Below are 14839 nucleotides of genomic sequence, written 5' to 3'. Positions count from 1 at the left end.
ATATTTAGCGTGATACGAATAAGAATGTTCTACACGAGGATAATAAGAAAAAACCCGTTAATGTGAAGTGGATGTGATTCACAATATTCTCCCAATATTAGCTCTATAGAATGCTTCCGTTTATGGAAGGATTGTTTGAAAATTTCTCTGTTCGGAAATTGTGGTGTTTATGTACCAAACCTCCCTTTAAACCCAGCCTTTTCTCAACGAGGAAACGGATCGATCCCCGCAGTGTTTCCGAATTTCGGCCCGATTTTTTGCCATTACTATTCCAAATATTCATTTTCTTTATGCTAGAACGCATTTCCGCTTTTTCCGAAATTTCGGCCTGAGATTTCGCACCTTTCCATGATCAATTTTTGTTGACAGTATAATTTACTTTGTTTCTAAGCTTCGGACCGCTTTTTTTTCCATATGTTCCACTTCTGTTTCGAGTTTTTGAATATTCAGGTAATGTTTCATTGTAACAACTATTATTGCTTCATTCCGGCCCAATTTGGCCGATGTTTTTGCTTATTATTGATTACTAATTATTCCATTCCATGTTTCCGACCTTGCTCCGATTTTCCCGTCATTTTATTGACATTATCTCAAGCTTGCTCATTAGCACTTCCATTCACTTATCTGTTATCATTTCTATTTATGTTGATTCCTTGCTTCACCCACAAGCTGCTCCTCTGTTTTAGTAGGATTTCATTGATTATTTGTTAGGATACAGTTTCTACTCCCACTTAGATCTGTTGATCTCCCAGGTAGACTGAAACACTTTTTTCCAACTCATTTTTTATGATTATCCTTATAGCGCTTTCCGGCTTTGCTTCCCTTGTGACAAGACCGTGCCTACAGGTCAATAGCTATAGAGGTTCTACGTGGTCATCCATTCTTTTGTTGATTATTTTGTTACGAGTTTACTTTGTTTCAATCTGGTTTTTGTTTGCTTTATTAAGTTTCTTTGACCCCCTACATCGGCAGGCCGATCCTTTCCAATTTCTCCAAGACTTCCACTTTTAATTTATTCTTCACTACTGGATCTAATCCAATCCCTTTGCTTTACTATACTTTACTATTTCACTGCACACATATTCACAGAGGCCTTCGTGGGCTCAGGCCTAACGGGGGGATACTGTCATATGCATGCAATTCACCCAATATGCTTCCCGGCCTGGCCCGGAGCGGCCGGACTTCGGAGTAATGACCTTGTGACTTATTTATTATTCCGAGCTTTCATCGAGGTCTTATGACTACTGTATTTGGAATGTATATAAGCTAGAATAATTTGTACATTGTAGTCAAGCTTGAAATCAAGTACCACCTTATCCTAGTCTTTAATATCTTCTTTACCCTTTGCTTCCAGACTCCCGGATCATCAGGAACCCCATTTAGGCTGCTCATCCCAATCTTGCACTCTTGCCATAATTCCCGGGAACACCAACAGTGTGTGAAGGGTGTTGCTAATAGCTTCACCGATGTCCCACTCCCAGTGTGTACTACAGGCCAGTACTCGGCTCCAGACCTCGGAGTTATCCCGGGCCATTTCCGGCCCATATCCGACCTCAGAACCTCTATAGTTATTGACCTGTAGGCACGGTCTTGTCACCTCACCAACTCACCAGCTACGTTCCAGGCCCTTATGAATTCCATTTTTGCTGACCTTATCGCAGCAGGAAAAGTAGCTGTGTATCTGGATGATATCCTCATCTTCTCCGCATCCCTACAGGAACACCGGAAGATAGTTCATGAAGTTTTGGAACAATTAGCCAAGAACGACCTCTACCTCCGCCCTGAGAAGTGCGAATTTGAACAAACCTCTATTGAATACCTGGGCCTAATCATCAGCAAGGGAGAGGTTCATATGGATCCTGTCAAAGTTGAGGCGGTTAAGAACTGGCCAGCCCCAACCTGCCTCCAAGATGTCCGAGGATTCCGAGGCTTTGCTAACTTCTACAGACGCTTCATTGATGGATTCGCTAAAAAGGCGCTAGCACTGAATGACCTCACCAAGAAGGAGGTAGGATGGTCTTGGGGTACCAATGAACAGGTAGTATTTGAGGCATTAAAAGAAGCTTTTACCACAGCACCCATTCTAGTCCTCTGGGATCCCGACAAACCAACACGTATCAAAGTGGATGCTCCTGGGTTCGCAACCAGAGGGGCGTTATTACAACAGCAAGGAGATGGACTTTGGCATTCCATGGCATTCTGATCTGCTTCCATGGACCCTGCAAAGCAGAACTATGAAATCTACGACCAAGAGATGTTACCGATCATTGAAGCCCTGAAAGACTGGCGGCACTTCCTAGAAGGACTCCCAAATCCCTTTGAAATTGTGACCAACCATCGAAACCTGGAATACTGGCAAACTGCACAGGATCTAAGCCGGCGACAAGCAAGATGGGCCCTGTGGCTCTTGCAGTTTGACTTTACTCTTACACATAGGGCTGGTAAAGCAAATGCACAAGCTGACGCTCTCTCCCGAGTCTCTCAACTTGAGGTTATGGATGCTGATGACAACCAACAGCAAATAGGTTTACGACCAGAACACTTCCTCTGAGCTGCTACAGCCATTCTGTTCCAAAACCCCCTTGAGGAGCGCATTCGGAAGGCAAGTGAGCGGGAATCGGAGGTTCTTGAAGGACTACATAAATTGAAGACACACGGACCCCACAAACTTGTGAATGGTCTAGCAGAATGGGAAGAGAAGGAAGGAATTGTCTATTACAAAGGCCAGGTATATGTCCCACCTGATCCTCAACTACACAGGGATGTCGTAGCACAATGCCATGACGCACTGACAGCTGGTCACCCAGGAAAGCACCGCACCCTAGAGTTAGTCAGCCAACAGTTTTGGTGGCCTACCATTCAATCATTTGTTGATAAGTATGTGGAAGGATGTGACAACTGTCAACAAAGACGTGTATGGCCGCAGCCACAATCATCTCTAGAGCCTCTGCCTATACCAGGAGGACCATGGCAGAACATCGGCATGGACCTCATTGGAGAACTACCGATGACACAAGATGGACACAATGTGGCAATCACCTTTACAGACCATTACTCCAAAATGATTCACTGCTTCCCCACTACAACCGAACTTACTGCCGAAGGAGTTGCCGACTTCTATTATAAAGAAATCTTCTGACTTCATGGACTTCCCAGACGATTTATCTCTGATCGAGGACCACAATTCGCTGCCAACATCATGAAGGCTTTGTTAAAACAATTGGGTATTGAATCTGCCCTGACAACATCATACTACCCTGAAACAAATGGCCAGACTGAACGAGCTAACCAAGAAATCGAAAGATATATCCAGATGTATGTTAGCTGACGTCAGGATGACTGGGACCATCTTCTTCCTACTGCTGAATTTGTTATTAACTCTTGAGTACATTTTGCCCACGACAAAGCACCATTTGAAGTGCTCTATGGATACACTCCAGAGTTCTCCATCCCCATAGGATCCTGGAAGGAATACCCTTCAATCACAGATTGGCTGGATGCACTCTGCCATGCTCGGAAAGATGCAGAAGCCGCACTATGTGTGAGCAAACAACGAATTGCAGACACAATCACGGAACACCCTAACCAACCCAGCTTCACAGTTGGACAGCCCATATGGCTCTCAGTCAATAATCTAAAAATTTGGTGCAAAAGTGAGAAGCTGGGAAGCCGTCGATCCATGACAACATTAATGTCAAGCATTTGGCACCATGGAAAGGCAATGAAGTAAACGGAATACTGCCAGCTCCGCCAGAGCCAGAGGTCATTGATGGTGAAGAATTTTATGACGTAGACAGGATACATGGACGGTGGAAAAAGCTGCAGTACTTGGTCCAGTGGAAAGGCTATGACGAGGGCCATGACACCTGGGAAAACGAGGAAAACATGGTAGGATCCAGTGACAAAGCCATTAACAAATTTTATGCAGCACATCCAAATGCACCAAGGAAGATTTCAGCAACAATCTTTTATTCACTACCATGGCAGCCGGTGGTTAACTCCACTGAAGTGAATAGCTAGTCGCTGGGACATTGACTCTAAGGAAGGGGGTAATGTCATGAAGTCTCATGATGCGCCCTTTGATGCGCCATCAGCGGTGTGTTCCCATCAATCTCTTTTTCACATGTTTATTGTACTTTATCACACGATCATCCCATTAGTTCCATTTGTTTCCATACGCTTCCATACGACTCATCCTTATTCATTGATTAGTTTATTATGGTTCATTATCGACTTATTATTACTCGTATATATTGATTCCTCACTCTTGTTCTATATTGCATTGTTATTTACAATCACTTACTCATTAGACAAGAGTAGTATATAAAGGACAGTAGACAGATCCTAGTTCCCCATCTCGACCTCTTGGTCATTGGGCAACTAGATTCCCTTTTGATTACTGGTGTGATTGGCCTCTGCCACTATCCCACTGTTGTTTGAGATCATTATTTCTTTCATCTGTGCTTTGTGCTTGTTTCTGTACCTCTTCGCTCTGCCACCGTTGCTCCTTGGCATATTCGGACTTCCCGCCTCCTGCTTCCTGCCTTGTCGCGACAATGCTCAATAGATAACTGGCAACAGATCATCCTTAAACCTGGTCACTTTACTAAAATTGCAGCCTCTATCTTATGGAACCTCCTAGAGGATCATATCTGGAAGGCCTCGCAACGGGAAGCACAGGTATTGAAAGGTCTGGAAACAGTCAAGAAGTATGGGCTACACTGTAGTGCTTGGCCAATGGGATAGCTGAATGGGAAGAGGACAATGGATTGGTCTACTACTGAGGCCAAGTATACATACCAGCAGATGACAACCTATGCACTGAGGTACTCTGCCAATGTCATGACCATCCAACTGCTGGACACCCCAGATTACATGGGACACTTGATCTGGTCAGCATCCACTTCTGGTGGCCAACATTGTGTTCCTTTGTGGAGAAATATATTGAGGGATGTGAGGTTTGCAGGTGCAAGAAGATTTAATGACACCTGTGAGCTATAACTCAACCACTGGATGTACCATCAGGTCTATGGGAAGAGGTAGGGGTTGATTTGATAATGCAACTGCCTAACTTCCAAGAATATGACACTGTCTTGGTCTGTACAGACCTGGATGGAAAACAAATCCACACTATTCCCTGCACCAGCTCCATCACTGCTGAAGGTGTTGCTGATATCTACTACTGAGAGATCTTTTGCCTCCATGGTCTCCCTCTTCACTTCAAATCCAACTGTGGGCCTCAGTTTGCAGCTAAACTTATGCAATCCCTTCTTGCCAGACTAGGAATTAAATCAGATCTCACATCTGGATACTGCTCTCAGTCTTATAGACAGACTGAATGTGTAAATCAGGAAGTAGAGAAATATATCCATCTCTATGTGGGATGCCATCAAGATGATTGAGCAAAGTTTGTGATTAACTTGCGGACCCATGCTGCCCTAGATATATCCCCCTTTGAGTTAACCTATGGTTACCTGCCCCTGTTTGATATTCCTGTTGGTCAATGCAGTAGTATTCTGGCTGTGGATGATTGTATACAGATCCTTTGAGAAGCTCAACAAGATGCTGGAGCTGCCTTACACCTAGGGAAGAAACAACAGAAGAAGGGATACAAATGTGGGAAGCAAAAAGCTCATCAATTCAAAGTCGGGGGCCTGGTCTGGCTCAGTGCAGAGGACATTAATCTCCAGCTATCCAGCAAGAAGTTAGGGGACTGACAGCTGGGACCATACTGCATTTTAGAGAAAATTGGCCCTCTGGACTAGTGCCTTGACCTTCCCCTATCACTAAACTGACTTCATCCTGTCTTCCATGTTGACAAACTCTATCCCTGGAAAGAAAATCTCATTAATAGCAAAATACCAACACCACCAGAACCAGTCTACCTAGAGGATGAAAACAAACTGGAATGTGAAGTAGAGAATATCTTGGACAGTTGGGTACGGTGGAAGAAGCTGGAATATTTAGTGAAGTGGAAGGGTTACAATGCAGGGCACAATTCTTAGGAACCCGCACCCAACCTCAGCTGGGCTCCAAAAATTGTTCAGGCCTTTTACAAAAAGCATCCAACAGCAGCAAAACCTTGACCATCAAGGGCAATGGTTGTAAGAAGGGGGGTAATGTCATGAAGTACACAGCCCCTATTATTTTCCTTTTCTCACTGTCTTGATGCCTTTACTTGTATGATACATCATCCCATCATGATCACATTCTATCACTGTCAATTCCCCATTGATTACTGATCCACCTAACCCACCTTCTCCTTCTACTGGCTTCTGCTACCTTCCTTTCCCCTGAACTGTACAGTATTACATTATTGTTTCTTGCAGACCAGATTATGTATATATAGCCAACCCCCCACAGCCTGGTCCCTTATCTTGACCTCTCTGTCATTATCTTGGAACCAGGTATGTGCTTACTTATCATTACCTATGACTATGATACTCAATATATCTCTGTCATTATCTTCTGCTCCACCTAGTTACTCTGTGTCAAGTCCATGCCTCGGTGCCCCATTCCGCTGCTTGGCATTCCGAAGTTCTACCCTTCTATTGTAATCTCTCCTTATTGTTCTTTCTCGCTACACATACCCTTTTGTTCTAGTCCCTCCTTATTGTCTTTTACTTTACCCTGCAGGTACTACACATATAGCTCCTAGTAGTTAGTCTAGCGCTCCACACCGATGCGCCGCTCCGGAGATATAAATACTGCCTGTATGCTACTGTAGTTCCTCAGTTTAATTATCAACTTAGATCTCCCTTTCCAACTTAGCCCTTCTCTAAGTCTTCAGGCTCAACGCCTTGAAGTACGTTCTACTCTACCTTAGGACTTAGACGTTTTTTGGTTCGCTCCTCGTCACTGGCGATACCGCCGCTCCGACTTGGCTGCCACTTAGCTCCTCCCTTCTATACTCTCGATCTCCGGGGACTAACGGCGTGGCAGCGGTGTTGTTAATAACTTCACCACTGTCCCACTTGACCTTCCATCCTTTGACACCTTGTGGCCTCTGGCATGGTTACACGGTGTACATGATCTTAACACTCTGCCTTTGCCACTTTGTGACAGTACCTTAGTTTCTCAGTTTAATTATCGACTTAAGTTGACTCTCATTCTGTCCTCTGAAGTCCTAAGGCTTGATACCTTGGACACTCTCTATCTTGACCTTAAGACTTCTAAGTCCTTGGTCTGCTCCTCATTGCCGCCATTCCTGCTATACTTGGCCTGGCTGCTACTCACATCTCTCTCCTCTCTTTCTTCTGTTCTCTTACTCCAGGGATGCACAGTGTAATGGCAGTAACGAGCTGTCAAGTCCATGCCGCGGGCCTCCATTCCGCCGCTCGGTATTCCGAAGATCTGCTTTTATTGTAATCTCTTCCTATTGTTCTTTCTCGCTACACATATCCTTTCGTCCTAGTTTCTCATTATTGTCTTTTACTCTTTCGTTCTAGTCTCTCCTTATTGTCTTTTACTCTACCCTGCAGGTACTACTCGTATAGCTCCTAGTAGTTAGTCTGGCGCTCCGCACCGATGCGCCGCTCCGTAGATATAAATACTGCCTGTACGCTACTGTAGTTCCTTAGTTTAATTATCAACTTAGATCAACTTAGATCTCCCTTCTCAACTTAACTCTCCTCTAAGTCTTCAGGCTCAACGCCTCGAAGTACGTTCTCCTCGACCTTAGGACTTTAACGTTCTCTGGTCCGCTCCTCGTCATCGGCGATACCGCCGCTCCGACCTGGCTGCTACTTAGCTCCTCTCTCTCTACTCTCGCTCTCCGGGGACTAACGGCGTAACGGCGGTGTTGTTAATAACTTCACTACTGTCCCATTCGTATTCCGCACTTAGACACTCTGTGACCTCTGGCACGGTTACACGGGTTGCATGATCTTAACACGAGCTTGCCTCATTTTTGTGTGAAAGAGAAAGGAAGGAATCAAATGTGCACTCCAACCAACCAATCTAATACACAATATGCGAGTTCTCTGCTATCAAATTTATTTAATAGCAAGGGGTAGCATTGTCAAAGGTTCCACAAAGCTTTGAGAGCTAGGTAAGAAGCTTTGATCAATCAATTTGAATTATTCTAAGGATTCAGTATATTCCTTTGATTAAGGTAGATTCAGCACAATTTGTGCTTTGATTGTATTGATATGGGTATATCAAAATTTGGGGGTTTGAATCAAAGTAAATTAAAACCGAAACACACAGACCCCTACAGAGGGCTAGAACTATGTACTGGCACAACCACACAGCATGATTTGCCCTTAAGACCAATGACTGATCCTAAGTTCAAAGAATACCCAACAACTGGATATACTTCTCGCAGTCACAAGGAGCAGAACATGACATTCCTATACTCACAAGTGCCGGGCCCGAATGGCTGCTAGCGAAGAGGTTTCAGTCTGGCGGGAGTGTGTCTTTCCTTTTTATGGATTAGCACTGCAACGTCATCCCAAAATCACTTCCATTTCAGATACATCGGATCACTATTTATACATACAGGATATAGAGTTGCACAGTACAATTAATTTAATAAAATAAATGTTTGGAACTGCAAGGAAACTTCTACAATCAGTCAGATACTATTTAATTTGAATCTACATGTCCTTATTTGGTCCATAATAGTTCCAAGATTCTAGTATACCTCCAAACATAGGTAGGTACTTCAGTATTCATTTAATTTAATTGTTTTTGGAGAATGACTCAAATGGTGTTCAGCTGTCATCGCTGTTCAACATTTACTTTGATCGTTTGTCACCTCGTCCGGAGGCAAATCAGCTCTCCTCGATTCTAATCCTATCAATCTGATTCATCTGGATTAAACTAATTGCTTCTCTCTTTCAATAGACACCCATTGTGCCTATACTCTATCAAGGGAGTTATGCATAGTATTCATTTAATTGTATTCTTCAATATTTTCTATGTTAGGACTCTTTGACATTCATTTGATATGTCTTCGGAGCCTTGCAGTACTTCGATCGTTCTTTTAGTCATTTTCCTCAACCATGCAACCTGATTGGTCTATTAGACTAAATCGCAGTCTTTTAGACTAATGCATGATCTCATTCTAGAAGGAGTATTTGACAATTCCTGAGTTCTAGAAAGTCATTTTGAGTCAATCCTCGGCTCATGGTCACTTGAGTAAGTTCTTCCAAACTCCTGCCAGTGTAAGGTCCAATAAGAATACCCTTGGTATGTCATACATGAATGGTCATACTTCGGATGTAGTCCGAGTCTGGTATAATCCTGCTTGACAAACAGGTAGACTTTTATCCGAAGGTAGTATTGGGGATGGGTAAACTAACCAAGTTGTGGTAGTATGGGTATATGGTCCCTTCAACTTATTAGACTGATTCAGTATTGACTTTGACTGTCAATCTGGGTCTCAATTACAGTCCTCTCAATACAAATCTATGCGTGAAAATGTCACAATTCACAGCATAGACGTCTAGCCAAAATTTAGGTGTGTCAGTGGTGTTGTTAATAACATCACTACTGTCCCATTTGATTCTTTGCACTTAAATACTGACTGGCCCTTTATCTCCAAAGGCATGGCTTATTGTTACATATGATCTTAACAGTATACTGAATCTCTTCAGCTTCAACAGCTGAAGCTATGCCTCATAAACCTATCCAATAATTGCATTCTGTGTATTTTCTGAAATATTATCTGAATTGTCAGCAAGCAGGAGAATCATAATATGCAAGAGTTTCTGGCAATTGCATAAGAATCACATCTGAAAGCAATAACTAAAAGTTACAAACATTTTGAAATCTTAACTTCAATTTTCAAAAATGTATATTTGGCCTTGAGGGGACTGCTCAATCTCTGCTAACAACCAACAAAGCCAATAATCCAGTAATCATTCTTCAAATTTTCAAAAAATTCTCAACATTATCCTGGGACCACTTTAGCATATTTATGGGGATCCATTGGAGAAACCACCTGAATTGTCAGAACATCCTAAACCTTTTGTACCTACAGAAAGGTATACAGAGGAAAGGAAAAAAATAATAGATAAGAATTGTGCAAAAGGGTTTTTATGGGATTAAGCAAGAGATTTTATGCACAAAATGATATGTAAACAGGAATCAAGATTTACTTGGCAACCAAATAACACTAAGACCTTTAAGAATGAATTCTTTTCACCTGTGAAAGTACCTGTAATTCCACATGAACCATGGGTTGAAAGGAATATACCAATTCCACCAGGTATCTTTGAGAATGTCTGCAAAATAATTAAAAGTAAGATTAACTCAGGAATGTGTGAGAATCTCCTACACTGAGTCTTCAAATAACAAAAAATGAAGCTTACCCCTACTGCTTATGATACTCTAGCACCACCATTATCATGTTTCTCCTTCTTTCTCTTCAACTCTCTAATTGAGACCATTTGCCATGAGTTCTCATTAGTATTGGTTTGCACTCCTGGGAAGCTTTCAATTGAATAACATGAGTGATAAATATAGACAATTTGTCCTATACTACTTAAGTGAAGGTTAAAGATGTGCACTGTGATGAGTCATTGAATACACTAAGATGATATCTACAGTGTAGTCAATTTCTTGAATAAACACTTGTAGTTATGTTACTGTATCTTTGCCCCGGCAAGTATACAGGTTTTGTAGATCTTCCATACAATAATTATGAACACATCTATAAGTAAATCATCTTCATGTACAGAAATTTGATTCATCAATCAGGCTCTTGCAATTTATTGACATTCTACCTCTTTATCCATGAGTCTCAATGAAAATTTCACCCTTTTACCCTGGCTATAAAAATTCAGGAATTCTTGCTTTGATGCAAATGTTCCAAATCTTCTGAATATTGATTGCTGTAAGCATGCACTGTGCCATTGTATGTGATAGTAGTTTACCTCAACTGTCCAACATCACTTGTATAAATAGGAACATCTCGAATGAGAGTAAGACATTTACGTCATTCAATCAAATAACAGAAGTATTTTATACTATCTGCAGGCAATATCCATCAATAAAAATAAGTTGACGTGGTTTCATACAGTCAAACTCAGCTCTGATCATTCTCCCAAATACTATTCATGAGTGGAAGTCATGACATGAGCAAAGAACGACGTTTTCGTGAGTTTTCTTTGCGGAGAAGAACATTTGACAGGTCAAAGGCAATTGCAATGAGGCCATATTTACAAAGGCACCACACACACGCACATGAGCATATCCACTAATAACCTATACAATCAATACATCCCGTAAATACCCAGGCACGCTACTAATACTACGTATCGGAGGTATGTATGTAAACGCTATGTAATTCTTGGAAGAACCATGCGGGAGCCAGACGAGAAAAGTAATGAGGAACCGAGTGGGATGCTGTGGGATGCAAAGGAGCGAAAATTAATGTATCACTAATATTGAACATACTACTCCAATCTGAAATCCAAGGAGATATTTATTGATTTATGACGTCGATGTGAGCCTCTAAAACCCGTCCAATGGACAGGATGAAAATTCAATCCCGGGAATTGATGATGATTATGTTGTATAACGATGATTAAGAACATGTACACTTACAGCAGTGTTAACGCGTTCACTGTTCTGTTATTCGCTCCCGAGTCCCGAGCTGTCCCGAGCCATCCGTTAGTTAATCCAATGATGGATTAATCTCCCATAATCTCCCAGATGCCCAATGAAATCGCGATGCACGATTTGCTTGATGCGAACGATGGGATGATTTTTAGGTATGTAAAGTTTTAGGTTCTAGAACATGATAAATGTATCGAATCAAGGGCCTGAGAAAAGGGATTTGTATGGGTTTGTGAGATCGTCTATCAAGATAAAATCGGCTTTGGTGAGCTGTGTAATTTCCTGGAGATGTCTGAGTCTGGAGATGATTAGAAGAAGCACATATGTACATGAGATGATCTGAGGATGCTATTACGGCCTGTGAATAGTGAGGGAAGAGCTGTGAATATGGATATATCTAACCGATTTGAGTGGGGGGGTTTTTTTTCTTTTCTTCATAGTAATCTGTAGAGAAAAGTCCAAGTGGAGAGCAAGCGAGATAGCCAAGACGCGCCGTGTTGAGCGGTGACATAGGGATTATTCTAAACATGGGTTGAATTCCGCGGGTTACAAATTGAGAAATGGGGAATGCGCGAGCAATCGGATAAGTTGAGAATTAGGGATCAAAAGAGATCAGAAGGAAAATAAGTTGCTTATTTTTCGGTGGACACTTTTGCCATATGGCTTTTGATATGATCCCTTGCATTGGTATATACAATTACTAGTTGACACTGGTTTCCACCTATAACATTCATGTTTTCTTCTTAATTCTGCCAGATTCAAGCCCCGACTGGGCTCTACTGTTTTCTGGGCCCACCTTTAGGTTTCTGCCTTTGTACCTTTCTGCCTTTTGTCTTATCCTTTTTGATACTCAACCTATACGCCCCGACCAGAATCAAAGGAGAAGAAGAAGGAAAACTAGCGCGTTGGATTACAGAATTGCAGAGACACCCACAAAAATGGTACGAACTCAACGCCCGACACTACAGAATATTCGTATTCGTTCAACACTTGATGCGCACAAGATATTCTATTCTGTGTATCAAGGACATTTGGAGATGGTTACGCGAAGACTGGACGCTGACGAACGAATGGCGTTGGGCTCTGGATGTGTATATGCTTGGGAAGAGAGAGGGCCACATACGGAGATTACTGGGCTCGGAATTGAACGCTTCACAGAGGGAAGAAGATGGAGTCCTTCGAGGGTCAGGGATGTGAGTTTATTTCACTCTTTTTCAATAAACGAGATCTGGATAACCGTTTTCGGTTTTCGGTTTCTCGGTTTTTTGCTTCCGCCACTTTTACTTCCATTTTCCGTTTCTTTTGTTGTTTATTTGTGACTAAAGATGACCACAGGAGTTTCTGTTCTACTACGAGAAATACACGCCGCCGGAATCTGCAGCTGGACAAGCGAGGTGAGCAATTGTAATTCCTCGCCACAAAATTCGCTTACATATCCGTCACCTTCATATAGCGGCTCCGATAAACCACAAGCACCTAAAGATTGGGACCCACTTGTCAAGCAGACGTATTCTGTTTGGATAGACACAGAGAAGGGTCGAAGGAAGTGGCATTTGAGTGAGTACTTGGTCGTTTCATAAAGTGTTCACCCTGTCAGCTCAATTCATGATCATTATCGAAATCACTGCCAGCCGCGTATTTTACCCAGCTTACAGTCGACAACCTCGGTACCATTGATAATATCCCTGGCGTAGGCGATCTTACGGTCCCAGAGGGGATGTTCAAGAGCACGAGGGTTAACAAGAGCCGAACCAGTAATAACAAGGCCTTGGACGAGTCCTCTGTGTCGTCGTCGTCTGTGCGCGGTAATGATACTGCTTCGGGTTCAGGTTCTGGGTCTACATCTACGCCTGCGCAGCTAGTGACTAGAACATACGCTCCGTTCCCGGCGCCATATCCGTATGCAGTGGTTACCTCGAATCCCGTACCGATGTACGAGCCTTATCCAGCATACCCACAACAACTTTCACAAATCCCACAGCCCCTACAAAACCAGCAGCACCCACAACAGCTTGTTCTCCTTCCACGGCCTCAAGTTCCAGAACACATACTGGAACACCAACCGCCACATAGTCATTACACCCTAGCGGCCGTCACACCCGGTAACAGCACCCGCCACCTCCCACTCCCCACACGCACACCATACCAAAACGGGAACCGTGTCGAATATACCCACGACCCATCTGTTCGATATATTTCTTCTTCTGCTCCATCATCTTCTCCTCGGATTATTGCTGGTGCACCTCCGGGATCGGCGTACGTCCCGAATTACCCGATGACAACGAGTTATGGGGCCCCAGGACCTCCAGATCATACGATGTATTCATCTGTGCAATCGTTGTCTCCTCCTCTTCCACACGGACCTCACTCTCATCTACAGCAGCAGTCACCTTCGTCACCTTGGTACGACGAACAACACCAACATCATCCGCAATCCTCACCGGGGCCTTACTCAAGTGTGGAGTCTATATCCCCTCGTCCAGGTCCAGAATACGGCGAACAATCACCTCCTTCGAATACCTTCGAATCTCCATCACCTGTTGTCCCAACACTTGTACCTCTAAATCTATCTTCTGTTCGGACTCCGGCGGAAACGGAATATACCCTTGTAGATAACAACAATTCTCACTCTTCAACAGCATCAATGTCACCAATGTCCCCTGTATCTCCAACATCTCCCACGTCTCCCATGACTCCCTTACACCCCATGCCTCCCACGTCTCGTATACCCCCTATGCCTTCTATGACTCCCATGCCTGTCTTGCCTCCCCCGGTGTCTTCTATATCCTCTCCACATCCTAATACACCCCCAAACCCAGTACATTCACCTGTATACCAAAGCGTGTACACCATCCCCCGCGGTATGCCTTCTACATATTTGTACTCGAGTACCTACACCATGACTCCCGCATTTCAGTATTCTCCCGGCGGCGCTGCTGCTGTTACTAATCCTGCTACCATAGCTTCTATAGCGTACATGGGCGAAAGAGCAGCCACTCCCGCATCGCCTAGCACGGAATCCTCTGCTTCTGGATCTGTGCGTTCCGGAGGATCAGGCGGGTCTGTGAGGTCTATGAGATCCACCGGGTCTGCTGGATCAGGTGGTTCGGTCTACGTCCCAAGCTCATCATCACTATACGGACCAGGTGTTCCTGGTGTTTCTTCATCCCGAGCCTCCGCTGGTGATCTCCGCACGAACGAGCTCGTGCGTAGTGCGGAACTCGTTCGACTCAGTGAGCCTGGACATGCTGTGGGTTCTGCTGGAGGAGGAGAT

General features: G+C 43.5%; 2 protein-coding genes across 2 annotated transcripts; both read left to right on the top strand.

The window, feature by feature from the left end:
* Positions 1-866: 866 nt before the first annotated feature.
* On the top strand, positions 867-1297 carry C8R40DRAFT_1115927 (uncharacterized protein; the record flags this gene model as incomplete). Its single annotated transcript, XM_046228576.1, has 1 exon — positions 867-1297. A coding segment is annotated over one exon (238 nt), but the record flags the coding sequence as incomplete, so codon positions are not given.
* An 11206-nt stretch (positions 1298-12503) lies between these two features.
* Positions 12504-13638, top strand: C8R40DRAFT_1162032 (uncharacterized protein; the record flags this gene model as incomplete). Its single annotated transcript, XM_046230203.1, has 4 exons — positions 12504-12810; positions 13048-13122; positions 13197-13359; positions 13515-13638. The coding sequence occupies 4 exons, from the start codon at positions 12504-12506 to the stop codon at positions 13636-13638; spliced, it is 669 nt and encodes a 222-aa protein (XP_046083938.1).
* Between the last annotated feature and the right edge of the window lie 1201 nt (positions 13639-14839).

The sequence above is a fragment of the Lentinula edodes genome (assembly GCF_021015755.1).
Source record: "Lentinula edodes strain Le(Bin) 0899 ss11 chromosome Unknown C8R40scaffold_29, whole genome shotgun sequence".
Classification (NCBI taxonomy): Eukaryota; Fungi; Basidiomycota; class Agaricomycetes; order Agaricales; family Omphalotaceae; genus Lentinula; species Lentinula edodes.
This window is presented reverse-complemented; position numbering and strand designations above follow the sequence as displayed.